This window comes from Habropoda laboriosa, unplaced genomic scaffold (genome assembly GCF_001263275.1).
Source record: "Habropoda laboriosa isolate 0110345459 unplaced genomic scaffold, ASM126327v1 scaffold718, whole genome shotgun sequence".
NCBI classification, from domain to species: domain Eukaryota; kingdom Metazoa; phylum Arthropoda; class Insecta; order Hymenoptera; family Apidae; genus Habropoda; species Habropoda laboriosa.
In genome coordinates, this window is record NW_017100942.1 from 1,441,735 (window position 1) to 1,456,483 (window position 14,749).

General features: G+C 36.3%; 1 protein-coding gene across 1 annotated transcript in view; it reads left to right on the forward strand.

Moving 5' to 3' along the window:
* The first annotated feature begins 1,950 nt into the window (after positions 1 to 1,950).
* Positions 1,951 to 14,749, forward strand: part of LOC108577626 (cadherin-89D) — an 89,008-nt gene continuing 76,209 nt past the window's right edge. Inside the window, exon 1 of the mRNA XM_017940803.1 lies at positions 1,951 to 1,987. Within this exon, the coding sequence (XP_017796292.1) occupies positions 1,951 to 1,987 (37 nt within the window). The remainder of the gene's footprint in view (positions 1,988 to 14,749) is intronic.

Consider the following 14,749-nt stretch of genomic DNA (forward strand, 5'->3'; position numbering starts at 1 on the left):
ATTTTACGTAACATGCACACAAAATATATACAAAACAGAATTTATTTTTATTTCTTTGAATTTCGAAGAAAAAGTCATTCCATATGACTTAAAAAAAAATTGTATCAATAATTAGGTTAATAATTATCACAGTAAGATGTCCAAATTAGATTAAGTTTTAACACATTTTATCACTTTAAAATTATTATGCGTTTTGTTGGTAATTGTACACAGGCTTTTTATTTTATTAAGTAGCTTTCGAAGGTATGCGTAAAGTAATGATAGATATGAACGCTAATTAACGACATTGCATCTAGAAATCGTAATGTATTAATGGTGAATCCCCTTGTCAATAAACTCCATCATAACATTTGAAAAATGTATGAATTATACATATTGCCTAGCACCTTTCACTTATTTATTTCTCCGAATTCACAGAAGTGACAAGCAGATTGAAATGTGTTATGGTTTCCTTTTATCAAAATCAAACTGACAGTTGTCTGTTTTTAAACAATATCACAGAGATAATCGACATACTACATAGTCTGACTACTACGTAGTACTTTCTGTTACGTTAAAGAGGGCAGTACCACTTGTCAGTATAATCACAGACTTGTTAGTATAGTCTGCACCTCGTTTGTGGTATAATTTTTTTTCTATGTCGGTAAACATGTTCTGTCGTACATAAAGAATCTTGTTTGATTATCAAACATTAATCAGTTGTAAATGCGGTGTGTTTGCGAAACGTCGCAACCTTTGTAGACAATTTGTATTAGCGCTATTTTTAAAAAATAAATACACTTTTCAACTTTCAAAAATACTGTGTCATCATTGAAATGTTTTATCTACTGCACAAATATTTTATTTGTTAATTTTTCCTAATAACAATACATTTTTTTCTTTATCGTATATTTTTCGTAAATTCTGTAAACAGTAACAAAGCGGGAAAAATGTTTTGGAATTGTGTAAGGAAGATGTTATGTCATAGAGCTGCAATAACATATGCTGATAACATGCAAGTAATATCCGTAACAAAACATAATCATTTTCCTAGCAAAGAAAAAATAAAATCTACCGAATTATGAAATAAAATGAAGAAAGTAGCTTCTGAAAATCTTGAAATAACACCAACATAAATCATAAACTCAAGTCTGTTTCAAATGATGTAGTAGTCCATTTACCAGGAAAATCTGCTACAAGAAAAATTTTAACTAGTCAACAACATGAACTGCTTCTTAATAATCCTCAAAATATCATTAAGTTGGAAAATATACCAGAAAGGTATAAAAATCTGCCTACAGCAGAGATGATTAAAACAGGCATACGCAAACTTATCAGTTTAGTTCTTGTACCATTTCAAACAGTTTGTCAAAATTTTGATCTTCTTCTAGAAGAATTGTCTGTAAACCTTCTTGATATGACAGAATAGATGGAATAGAAATACATACATGGTAAGTATAGTTGTGAAACCAATATTTTGCTAGCTACTTTTGGACCCGATATATGGAATAAGTTCCTTGCAATTTCAGAACAAAATCAAACAAATATTAATCTCACAGAAGATTGGGATTATCATTTTGATAAGTTACTTGGATAATGTCATCTTTCATTATTTGATATAATACATAATATTTTTGTAATTCAAGAAAAAACATGATATGATAATACTGATAATATTGATAAAACACAATTTAAAAAATTTGTGTATATGCACTTAATTGTGCAAAGACAATCATATTGTAAAAAGAAAATTGTTTATTTATGTGTATTTAGCAATAGAGAAATGAGTAAGACAAGGAAAGGAATAGCGGTAGAGAGGGATAGCACTAAAGAAACGAGTTGGACAAGGAAAGGGTTAGGAACAGATAAGGGTAGCAATAGTCCCGTGTGTTAGATAAGGAGAGCAATAGGGATAGATAAGGACGGAAATAAAATGGTGTGCGAGACTAACGCCATCTCATATTTGGTAACATGAACTACGACTTTCTAATAGAGGTTCTAAACAGAGGTATTAGACAAGGATAGCACTAGTGTGCGAGAAGGACAGAGAGAAAACGCTTCCTATTGGCTGGCGGGCCGCCATGCTCCGTCTCGCACGGGCTAATCAAGTCGGTCAGGGAAAAATCATTAATAAATCAATAATTAGGATGATTTTGTGAACTTTTAGAATTGAAGAATGAAGTGTGGACCTTTAGCAACTTTCATATATAGATTTCATTGTCTTAAATACATTCGATAATTAGTTATTAACAATTTTGCGCGGAGTGTCGGCAGCGATACCGCACACGCTTCTGGTTTTTCAGTAATTTCCTAGCTTTACACAAATAATTTATGAACTTTTATACATGCGTTTGAAAGGCCATTCCTTTACCTAGTTTCTCGTCATATTTTTATTAACATATTCGTTGTACTTCGCGAGATATTAAACATTATTTGAGTGAGTAATACACTCGTCGCAGTCAAGCGTAAAGGATTTTCGTCATTTTCACGAATACGAATGTTTAATTGTGAACTTTCAATATGTAGAATATAGGACAGACCTTTTTCTAGATTCTCCAATAATTTTTACATGCGTACCTCATGTACTTTATTAGATATTAACAATTGTTTATAAGAGTTGACTATACTCGAGTACGACGAATAAGAGACTCTCCCATGTAATGTTTAATAACTTCTAAATTACAAGAGACATGTTAATAAAAATTATATGAGAATGCAGCTAAAGGAGTTGCCTTTCAGATGCGTATAGTTAGTTGCACGAGACTTTAGTAGAAAGCTATGAAATTATTGAAAAACCGTAAAGGTACTTGACGGTATGCGGTATCGTTCCTGACATCACGTACTAAAATTGTTAATAACTAATTATGGAAGGTGTCTAGTGCATTAAAATCTATATGGGAAAGTTGCTGAAGGTCCACACTTCATTCTTCAATTCTAAAAGTTTACAGAATCATTGTAATTATTGAGTTATTAATGATTTTTCCCTGGCCGATTTTATTTAGGGCCTGATAGGTGAAGCATGGCGGCCCGCCAGCCAATAGGAAGCGTTTGCTCTCTGTCCTTCTTGCACACTAGTGCGTTCTTTGTCTAATACCTCTGTTTATATTCTGTGTTCCTAGTAACGAGTCGTTAGTTCGCGCAGCCAGACACGAGATGGCGTTAGTTTCACCTTTAAAAAATTCTCTATCCTTGCCTATCCCTATTATCATCCTTGTCTAACACACAGCACAATTGGTATTTCTGTCTACCCCTATTTCTTTCTTGTTTAACTCATTTTTTTACGTATTCCCGTCATTCTTATTACATTTAATTGATTCTTATAATCGATTTATAATTGATTTAACATTGTTAATACTGTAAATAGTAAAATGAATTTTCTGGTTCATTTTGGAGAAATTTAATTATAGGATAATTAGTGTTTCTTGTGAAATAACAATTTAGATGATTGTTTATAATTATTGGAAGTCTTAAACAAAATTATTGTATGCTTTTAATAATATAGCCCAATTTATTAATTTCGCATTGCATTAACAATTGCCTATAGTAGATTAGTTACATATTGTTTATATCTTTTATTTAACATTTGAAAACTAATGTTCTTTTTGTGTAAATTGGAAGTGCATCTGTAGAATTTTATTTCTCATATATAACCGGTTGTTGGTCATTCTACATCTAGTATGTGGTGAAATGATTAACGTCGTAATATTTTACCATCTGCAGATATTCTTTAGCGTTCCGTAGTTTTTCATAATAATCTTTCACTTGCTTAATTTCTCTACGAAAATAATGCATAATATGATTTAAAATTTTTTGATTCAAGTGTATTGTAGTACCCTCATAATTTAAACTATTTAAGGTTAATTAATTCTACAGAAACTTCACGATACCTTGCGATTTTACTGATACTCTTTTCATCCAACTGTTTTATTAACATGCAATAACAAAACAGAAAAATTTTTACTCATAGTTTATCCTACATCCGCAATTTCTTTTTCAAAATACAATTTTGAAACACAAGGTGTTTCAAAACACCTTTATTTTATTTACGAATTTCTGCAAGAGACATTCTTCACGACGTGACAAGACGTGACAACACGTGACAACACGTGACAAGTCGAGACAAGTCGTGACAACACGTACATGTTGTGACAAGTCGTGACAAGACGTGTCAAGATTGCACACTGCTCATTTTTTATTTTTAAACATGATATTTTAATATAATTAAATATAAAAGAGGAATCGAACTCTAGTCACCTGATTACAAGTTTAACTTGCTATCAAGGCGCTACAACGGCAGTTACTGTTTGCGTCATATCGAACTTATACTTTTCTTCTTATGGGAATAAGAAAATTTCAATTGCAAATATTTTAAAAACTATTGAGTATCTGCCCCTATAATGGTATATATTCGTGAATAGGAGAACAAGCTCTATAAATGTTCAAAATTTTATCTAAATCGGTGACCCGAAGGCCTTGCCTTCCCCCTGTTAGTGTACGATGTTTTCTTTTGGTAAGCTATCGAATGATGCATTGCCAGGTAAAATCGGTTCAAGGGCACTTTTACTCTGTATTTTATTCAGATACCGTGATACATGACGTACGATTCATTTTCAAAGTATCGAACCTGTTACACGAGACTGAAAACATCGTCTCTCCTAAACACTGTCAACAGAAACTTTTTTCGACGTTTGCTAGGAAAAGAAGCGTTTGCATACGGCAGTGTTCCGTCGGTATCCGACTTGCATACGGCAGTGTTCCGTCGGTATTCGACTTGCATTCTCCTTTCTTTAACCTCGTTTCCACGCAACACTCGCATTGTTATGCCGAGTATAGGCCAACGCCGGATAGAACAAGCTATAAGATCCGAAATGTTAATCCATTCGATGCGCGTCGTCTCGTTTGCGTTTTCAATAAATCACAATATTCTGGAATAAAAATCGGCGAGATTTGAGGTTAGGTAGCCGAAATGTTTCGTTTCGCTAAGAACGAGAACGAATATTTTTAACATCAATTTTATCGGGAATCTCTTTCACGTCGAATTTCCTTCTTTTTTTTTTTATGTGGCCGTTCGTGAAAGTGAAATGTTAAATATTTACTTTACTTAATTCTAATGTCTACATAGTGTGTGTTTTTAAATTCGTTAAAAATGTTGTCTTCGTTGCTTTTAACGAGCTGTTTATGAAATGACGTGATATTGTAGTGTAGTTAAATGTTTCCACGCAAAATCGGACGATAAAAATTTGAATTATACTTTAGAAAGTTACTAGGTGACAGGTTTAGCTCGTTATCTCCAAATTTCATTGCGTTACACTGCAGATCAGGGGGTTTATAAAATTTCTGGTTGTAGTTTATCCGGTCGTGTCGAACTCGATCAGTGAAATGTTAAATGTGTACACGTATATATACATATATACATAATTGTAGCAAGGATACGAGCGCATTAACGTTTTTATACGCAACTTTTTCGTGCCTAATTAAACTGAAACGGGCGATGTGGTCGAAATGGTACGAGATAAAGAGAATTATACGAGGTAGAATAGAATGATTTTACACGATATACTTTCCTGCGTAATTCTTATGTATTTATGCGTACTTATGCAGCTTTTCGACGTTTAACTATCTTCGTAACGAAATCCTGTCACTTTCCGTACTAATTGACATAATATTCGATAAATCTTCGAGTAATTACGTAACAGGTCTTACGTAAATTCTGAATTGATTGCCGTTAATTTGCAGTTTAATTAATTTCAAATAGTAAGAAAATTAAATTGGGAAAAATATGTTCAATTTCGAGGGAAGAAAATATGAACGATTAAAAAATTTTGAAGAACCTTCCGATTTCAGCGTCTTGTGAACGTGGTTTACTATCCTTTTCTATGTTTTCTGGCGCAATTACCTGTACGGTACGATTGAGAATTTTCAAGACAGAGAATTTTCATGTTAAATGTTTGGTACAAAATAATTTCGAACAAATCAATGCAGTGTTCGAGCTGTTGCTTTTGCTTTCGGGCGTCCGGCTTTAAGCAGCCGTACTCTTCCGTTACAGTATTAACGAAACGGATAAAACGATTTATAACAATTACCGTGGGAAGACGTCCGGTGAGCCTCCTGTACTCAACTCTCTGGAAGGCGTCCGGCGGATAGTCCAGCTGTTCTTTCCATTCCAGGAGCGACCCAGGTATAGCTCTCGTACTCTCCTATCACAATATTTAAGCGATACGCGTATGATCGGAGAGTCCACCCGCACTTCTCCTGGTAGGCGACCGGCGGATAGTCCAGTCGTTCTCTCCATAGCACCAGAAGTACCAAGCAATCCTCTCCGAGCTTCCTCAGGCGTCCGGGTAACTTCCCGGTACTCTCCTCTCTCAGAGGCGACCGGCGGATAGTCCAGCCGTTCTCTCCTCCAGAGATTGACCCAGGTGTCAGTCCCCGTACTCTCCTGTGCTGTAAGGGCGTCCGAAAGCTAGGCTTCGTACTCTCCCACTCTGAAGGGGGACCTCTCTCCCATCAGAGTACAGGACGAATGCTTGGCTGCGGCCGCGGCCCTGGTATTTATACTTGAGCGCTGCTAATGAAGCGCGGCTTATCAACAAGACGCGTCGCTAAGTGGTTTCCCGCGCGAAACCGCGAGACTCCCGCGTAAAACCGCGGATCGCGAGCTAGTTTCTTCCAGAAGCTTCTATCGCTTCGCGATTATTTGATTGAGGACGAGGATAGAGAGTCGTCCCTCTCACTTCGAGTGGAAATTTTTGTTGCCGTCTTCGTTGACGGTTGTTACAAGGTAAACAAAAGTCTTATTTGAATGGATCTGTTTATGAATTGTCTGGTGTCTCTATTCTCTCAACCAAATTGCTTCATCAATTTTATTCTTTTAATATCCTTCAATTTTATCATTCTATATAATAGTAAATTTTCAAATTAAAAAATGTTAACATTCTAAATTCTTCAATTGTAAAAGGGTTGTGAATTATTTGAAAGAAGAGTTCGATAAAATCGAAAAAATTACTATTTAGGGAAGAGAAGACTTTGATTTCATTTACAATTTTATTTAGTAAAAAAAAATTCTGGACTAAAATCTGCCGCAACGAAAGGGTTACAATTCTTCAAAACTATCGCTGAATACATCTCGACTAAAATTCATCTCCTCCCTGTTTCCCCGGGGAGTTTTCGTTCTTCCGGTTGGAAAAAATGCCGGACACTCTGGACAGATTACGTTTTGCTTTCACTTTGACCAGAGCGCGTTTACGTTGCAACTAACTAACAAGAACCGTTTTAATTCCTCCATTTTATCAGCCAGGGTAAATTACTTCGTCACGTGTAATTCCATCGATGTGTCTCGATCGTATCTGTTCCGCAAGTGCTACTAATCGAGAATCATTTTTCTGATCCTCTATTAACGAAGGAAAAAGAAAAGAAAAGAAACGATTCGACGAACACTTTCGAAAAGTGTCTCGCGGGCGCGTGAAATGATCTAGAATGATTACGTGCGTTCCAGTTCCTCTTGTTTAATCCATTACACTTCGGTTCCTCGATTATCAAAGCGATGATCGCGATATTTAAGCTTCAAATGAATTACTATTACCGTATTAATCGCTTTGTTCAGGAAGATTCAGTTTAGTAATTGGAACCGCGAAACGTTCCGGGAAAAGTAGATCTTTCTTCTCTTCTTCTCGTGTGAAAAAAGAAGGTAAATAATCGTGTAAAATGGTTCAGATTAGACGTTTTTAACGTTGGAAACGTGGTCATCGAGTAGGTACGTTAGAGTATCGATGATCCGGAAACAATGGGAAAGCGGAATTGTCTTCGTTATCGAAAGGAGGAAACGACGATGTCCGGATTTCTCTTAGGTTCGGCTCGATCTTTCTTGACTAGTCCAAGTGTTTTTAACGAGTTACATGACAAGAAAGTTTGTAAGTACTTTGAGGTATCGATGGTAATTATTAGGGGCACTTTATCGTAAATTGGAATGGTATTTAGTGTCTTGAACGATTGATACGATTTTTCGAGATGTGGGTAGTGGAAATGTTGGAATAAGGAAGAAATACCAGAAGAGGATTGTTTTGATTTGGGTTTCGTAATGTACAATAGTAGCCTCTTTAGGAAGATAACATTAATTTTTTTATATAGAAAAATCATACATAAAGATATATTTTTTTATTTAGATAATAAAATTTAGTTTTTATGTCTGTAATGCTTATGTTGCACAAATTTTCTAAATCATATTTTCGTAGTTAATTATTTATTCATAATAGAAAATGAAAGTAAACGTGAGGTTTGATGTGTCTATAAAATTATTGAAATAACGACACCATCATTTTCTTGGTAATGTATAAATCAACTTAATCACTATTAAACCTTGCATGGCAAGCTGGTTTTCTCGAAAAAAGGTCAACGTAATCGATTACAGCTAGCTGAGAATCTCATAATACAAGAAAAACGAGACAAAGATGACTCAACTACTGCTAATCAATCTACGAGAGATTACAACTTCTTGCAGGATCTAGTAAAACCGGTAGCAAATCTCTAGAATTTTATGCAACAATGGTATAGTCACCATTTCTTCCACTTTTTATGCAGACTCTAAAGGAAAGAAAATTTTCAGATAGTACACAGTTCTATAAATTAAAATAAAATACTGTCTCTCGTTTTGGACATTTTGAAAATTAATTAAAAAGTCAGTTCGTTTCTTTTGCTAATTAATTCTTTTTTACGAAGATTATGCTATTCTTCAAAAACTAGCCAAGCTACATTTTAAAATACTGTATTTCGTTTAAGTCGAAAATATTGAAATTAAGTCGACCAAGTTACATTTTAAAATGTTCCGAAAATATTGAAACGAAACTTTCGAGGCTTATATTCTTCTTTACAGAATATGTAGATCTGATGATTTCACATTTTGCACTTTGCCTTTTATTCTTCCTCTAAAAGCTGCTCAAATTTACCAATCTAAATAACAAATTTTTAAACTCTGCAAATCTACTCTAAAAAAAGAAGAAGAAGAATCCCACTAGAGTAAAGTCTAAAGAAACCTGTAAAAATGTTGAAACGAAACCTTGGAGATATATATATTCTTCTTTAATCGCAGAATATATCGATCCGATCACTTCACATTTTACAGCTGAAGCTACTCAAATTTACCAATTTTAACAAATCTACGAAACTTAAACTGTGCGAATCTACTCTAAGAAAAAGAAGAATTCTGAAAATATTAAAATTGAACTCTTGACTACGTATATTCTTCTTTAATCGTAGAATATATCGATCTGACCACTTTACATCTGAAATTTTACCATTTACACTACTCAAATTTACCAACCTAAATAGTTACCATATTTCCAAACTCCTCGAAGCTATTCCAAAAAAGGAACAAAAGGGAACTACTCTCTCACATTGTCGAGGAGTCTAAAGAAACCTGGTCGAGCAAGTGGCGGAGTTCAGTCCGTAGAAGAAGAACCGCGTCGATTCCTAAGAACCCGGAAGGAACAGGTCATCTCATCTGCCGCGAGCAGCGGATTTACGCCGGCCAGGTGAGCACAGGTAAATACACCCGGTCCAGTGCACGGCTGGCCGTCGACTCGACAGGTAGCGCGTGCTTCGGCAGACGGAGAAGAGGGATCGAGTGCGTTCAACTCGTGGATCGCGCGTGATCCATACCGGCTGACCTTGACACCGCGAGATCTAGCTGAGGGAAACTCTGTACCGTGTGACCATGTGACCCGGGATAATAGAGCGAGAAAAAAAGAAGGAAACTTTCGTTAACCTGTCGCGGTACGTGGTGAATCATCTGTTACCGATGTTACTCTTTAAATATCATCTCTTCCGGTCAATTTCTGTTCGAGCGAAAAATTCATCGATCCGTAGAATTGTTTCGCGAGAACGGCTAAACTTGAGTAGGGAGAGACGTCAGAGAAAACGGGTTACCAGGCTATCGGTGGCCTGTGAACCACGATCAGAAAAAGCGGCAACCGAACGAACGATCACAGGAATATTTATTCCGCGAGCGATCGAGCGTGCAGGCGCCGCTTGAATTTTAAATCAAGCTGCGAGCGAGCCGACGTCCTCGCGTTAAAGAGGATGATCGACGAGAGTTTCGTTGATCATTCGAGCATTATCTTTCGTCATTTTTTTTCCTTGGATATTTTTGGCGATTAAAATGTCTGTTTCTTCGAATATGATGAAGTTTGTTGTGGTTTCTTTTTTTTATGGGAGAATTATATGGTGTCGAAGCTTGGCTTAGAGTTATGATCGACGAAAGTTTCGTAGATCATTTTTTCTTGGATATTTTTCACGATTAATTGGGAAGAATGTTTATTTTTTTAAGTTTGATGAAGTTTGTTGTGTTTCCTTTTTATGGGTGATTTATGTGGTTTCGAAGCTTGTCTTAGCGTTATGATCGACGAGAGTTTCGTAGATCATTGGAGCATTATCTTTGATAATGTTTTCGTTGGATATTTTTGATGATTAATTGGGAAGAGTGTTCGTTTGGTCGAGTTTGATGAAGTTCCTTACGGTGCTTTCTTTTTTATGGGGCAACTATATGATGTAGAAACGTGATTTTGTAGATCATTGGAGTATTATCTCTGATAATTATTAAGTTGGATATTTTTGATTAAATGGGAAGAATGTTCGTTTGCTCGAGTTTGATGAAGTTTGTTGCGGTGGTTTTTTGTTCTCATGGAGCAATTATATATCTTTTTTATTATATCCATTTTGGTTGAATAGTGGAAGTGTGTCATTTTTTGGTTGGATATTTTTGACGATTAGTTGAGAAGAATGTTTGTTTGTTCGAGTTTGATGAAGTTTTTGTTTTCACGGAGGAATTTCTTTTCTATTATCCTCATTTTGGTCGAATAGTAAAGGTTTCTTCGATTTTTGTTAAGAAAAATAATTTGTTCCAACGAAGACGATGTATTCATTGTACTATATTTCAATCTTAAGTTTATTCACTTTGGAGTACTGCCAACTATTCTTCTGCAGAATTCACTTTCTTCCAAGACGTGAAGAAAACACTTGAAACAATTCACTCTAATACACCTAATACCATAAAAGATAAATTCGTCTGCAAGACACATCGAACGTCTTTTTGCAATACAATTGGTCGTTAAAAGTATTATACATACTATTGTACTTTCGTAAATCAACATTGAAACGTACAGTTCGAACTATTACACTTACTTCAATTTCCCAATTCTTCAATATCACCTTCTCACAACAGTCTCGCACATTTAAACCCTGAAATTACACCGTTACGATTGCAACGGCAGGAATGTCCTATACACGCTGAATCATTCCACCGAAATAGCGCTCGCGAAACGTAAATCGCCACGAGATCGTGAGAACGCTTCCGTAGACTTACGAAAGAAACGAAAGCTAATCGAACCTGACTACTTGCCCGCGGTTGATCGACACGATCTATCGAGCGACTCGCTTCTTTTGGCGTCGATTAACAGAATGCAATCACGCCCCATTTCACTGTAATTATCTCCGTACAAATGCAGCCCGATCGATTTTTCCTATTCGCGTTCCGATCTTTTTCTCTCTCTCCCGGTTTCGTGACCTGAATTACCGTAATCGATTATGTTAAATCCGTGCTGTTACTGTAATGATTTATCGAGAGATCGAATCGACCGGCTAATATTTAAAACTCGTAATTCGTATCGATGTTTGCGAAAGATTTTTTATTTCAGTTTTTCTTAAATCAGAGACGATAATGATCTTACCGTTCGAAAACTTCCATACGGTGTTCGACACGTCGGGAATGTTTATAGGTGAGCAATGATTACGTGCAATGTCTACAACAGGTTAAATTAATGTCTGACAGACGGGACACGCGAGTGTTCTCATGTGCAGTTCTTAATACCGAGTTGTTCTAACGGTAGCTGATGTATATTGCGAAATATTTCAAGTGCAGTTTGCTGGGAGGAAAGTAATTTGTGCATTTCTTTGGACGAAACTGTACAATCTACTGTAAAATTGCGACAAATTGCTCAGATTTTTTTTAAATATAAATATTGCACCTGCTAGATGAAATTAGAAAATAAGGACTCTAGATAGGTAAAATTAAATTGTGTTTTTTATATTTTTAAACGGTTTCACTGCTCTTTTATTCAATACATTCCTCTTTGATCGCATCATTAATTCGTTACATCGATCGAAATTAAGATGAAAAGAAAGGATGTCGAATATAGACAATTGCAGGCAATCCGGGTCATTTATGACCCAAACGAAATTTCACTCCAATATCTCTTCTAATCGAGTTTTCAATTTTTATAGTGTTAGAGACTTCGATAAGTATCCCATCGCCTTCTCACGAAGGAAAAAGATTATGCTACGGTAAAATACATAAAAAATGAGACTCGAGTGCTAAAGTATCTAAAATGTGCGACATCCTTGAGATTCAAATACTAAAACGAAGACAATTTTCTCTGTCATCTGTTATTCCACTACAAGGTAACGTTTCTCAAGCAGCAATCATCCGAAGTAACATATCGCTGAAATTACACGACTTCAATTATATCAATTATATTTTGCGCGTCCTTGCTCATGCACAACCTACCTTCTAACTGTCCTCATGTTACTTCCATCCCTCGCGGTCAATATTAATTCAACGGCTGCTCTACGCGCAATCACTGCTCGCATAAATTTCTGCGTTCCCGTGCACGCGTGTAAGTAATTGCCGTCCCTGTGATACCCTGCCTTATGATGTGCGCCTCTTCGGGACTAACTGACGTACCGAATAAACAGATTAAACGGTACTACCGGTGCAGGACCTGTGGCCATCGTTGACCTCTTGCACAGTCCACTACTTCTGCCGCAGAGAAATCGTCGTATACATATATCTCCCCGTGATTCCTCTGGTTTGAATGTCAGGTTGACGTTACAGGGTTTATATTTGCAGATATAGCAGGAATATGAGACGCTAATTGTCTTTCTGTTACCTCCAGAGAGATGTAGAAGCTATAGTAGAAATATGAGACACCAAGATTTCGATATCTATGTATTAGAGATACAATAGATATCTATATATCTGTATGCAGCTATAGTAGAAATATGAAATACTAAGATTTTGGTCACTATGCATTTTTTATGTTAGAACATATGTTTGGAAATTAGATGTTACAAAGATTACAATTCAGTGTTTCTTTTTAAATGTCATTTGTGGGTTTATACCGATTGTACAGGTCGTTAGAGTGAAGTATATGCATATATAGTCTGATTCACTCAGCATGATCGTTTTAAATTAATTACGCGTAAAGTGTTCGTTGTACGAGAAAGTGTATGAAGGAATAGTTGCACGATTTCAAGGTGTACTTATGTCACACTAATTTTTTTTCGGATATTCATTAAAAAAGATTTTTGAAGGTCATCGTCAAATATATCGGAACAGCCTATATTCCCTTACGGTCGTTAAAGGAGCGTTAAAATGTGAGTAAAAAAGTGTTGTAGGTTTGAAGTGTGTGTTTATCGAGGTATGTACGACGAAAGTAAAGGTGTTCGAACCTATGAAAACGCGCAGAAATTCGATTTCATAAATATTTCAGCTCGAGTAGTCTCAATCCATCAAGTAACTCGAAAGCACTACTTAAGCGTTCCATTTCGAAAGAGATAAATAGGCGAGTTCTCGAAACGTGTTCACGCTTAAAACTCGATCTGATATGTAATATTTCGTTACATTAACCTAAACTACCTCTATTAGATCAATCTGAACAAAAAATTCCTTAAAATTTCATTTCTCTCTCTGTTTCTCCCACATTCTCCCTTTAAAATACACAAAAAATCTATCAATGCACGAGAAAATCTACTCAAACTCTGAAACACCGTTTAATCTAATAAAGAAGATTTAAATTGATACTCGAGGATTGGCCGCGTACAAAAATCAGCCGCACTCGCCATCAGTCATAAGTGTCATTTACATTTATAACGAATCCCGCGATCTCTCATCAATCAATGGGTGTCAAACGCTTGAAACGGTCGCCTGTTCTCGATTTCAAACTTACGCTCTCGCGTGAAATCCATTTCGCGCCGTGTCCACTGCAAAATTACATAACGCGTTGCACTTTAACGCAAGGTGCGATTGCGCAACGATAAGGTGCACGCAGATTTGTTCGTTCGAAAAAAAGTCTCGTCGACCGCGAACGAATCGTTCACAATCGCCGTTTCGTTTCTTTTTTCTTTTACTCGATTCGATCCACCATGGCCACGGTGTTTCGCATCCTTCCAAGCTCAGACGATTTTTCGCCGGTCTCGTTAAATTGCATAATCGCTTTGCTGGCGTTCGAAAATCGACAGAGCTCTGTGGACCGTGCGTTCAGAACGCGTAACCAGTTCTGCAGTCGTGTGTTATAGCCGATGCATTCCTAGCGAAAGGCCACGCGTACGCACCGCATTTTCTCAGCCGGGGAAATTGCGGCTGATGGTGGATAAATAGACACCAGCTGTGTGTATTGGTAACTCTCGTACGACGCGAGATAGTTAAATTCCTGTACAATGTCTCGTAGTAAGAAACTGTGTTTTGCGGGGTGAGATGCAAGAAAGGGGAGTCTGAGAAGAGAAATGAACGAATTAGGGTGTTGTTTATTTTGCTGAGAGAAATTTTTTTTATTTCACTTTTCTGAAGGTTTTACTGAAAATTCTTGTGATTTGTGCGTCGTGGGTGTGTTGGTAAAATATTGGTGGGTACTTGTAAGGCAGGAAAAGTCTGAAAAGGGTAGAATAATTAACCCTTTACGTACTGGTAATACATAACACTGTGGTAATGTAATAAATAAAG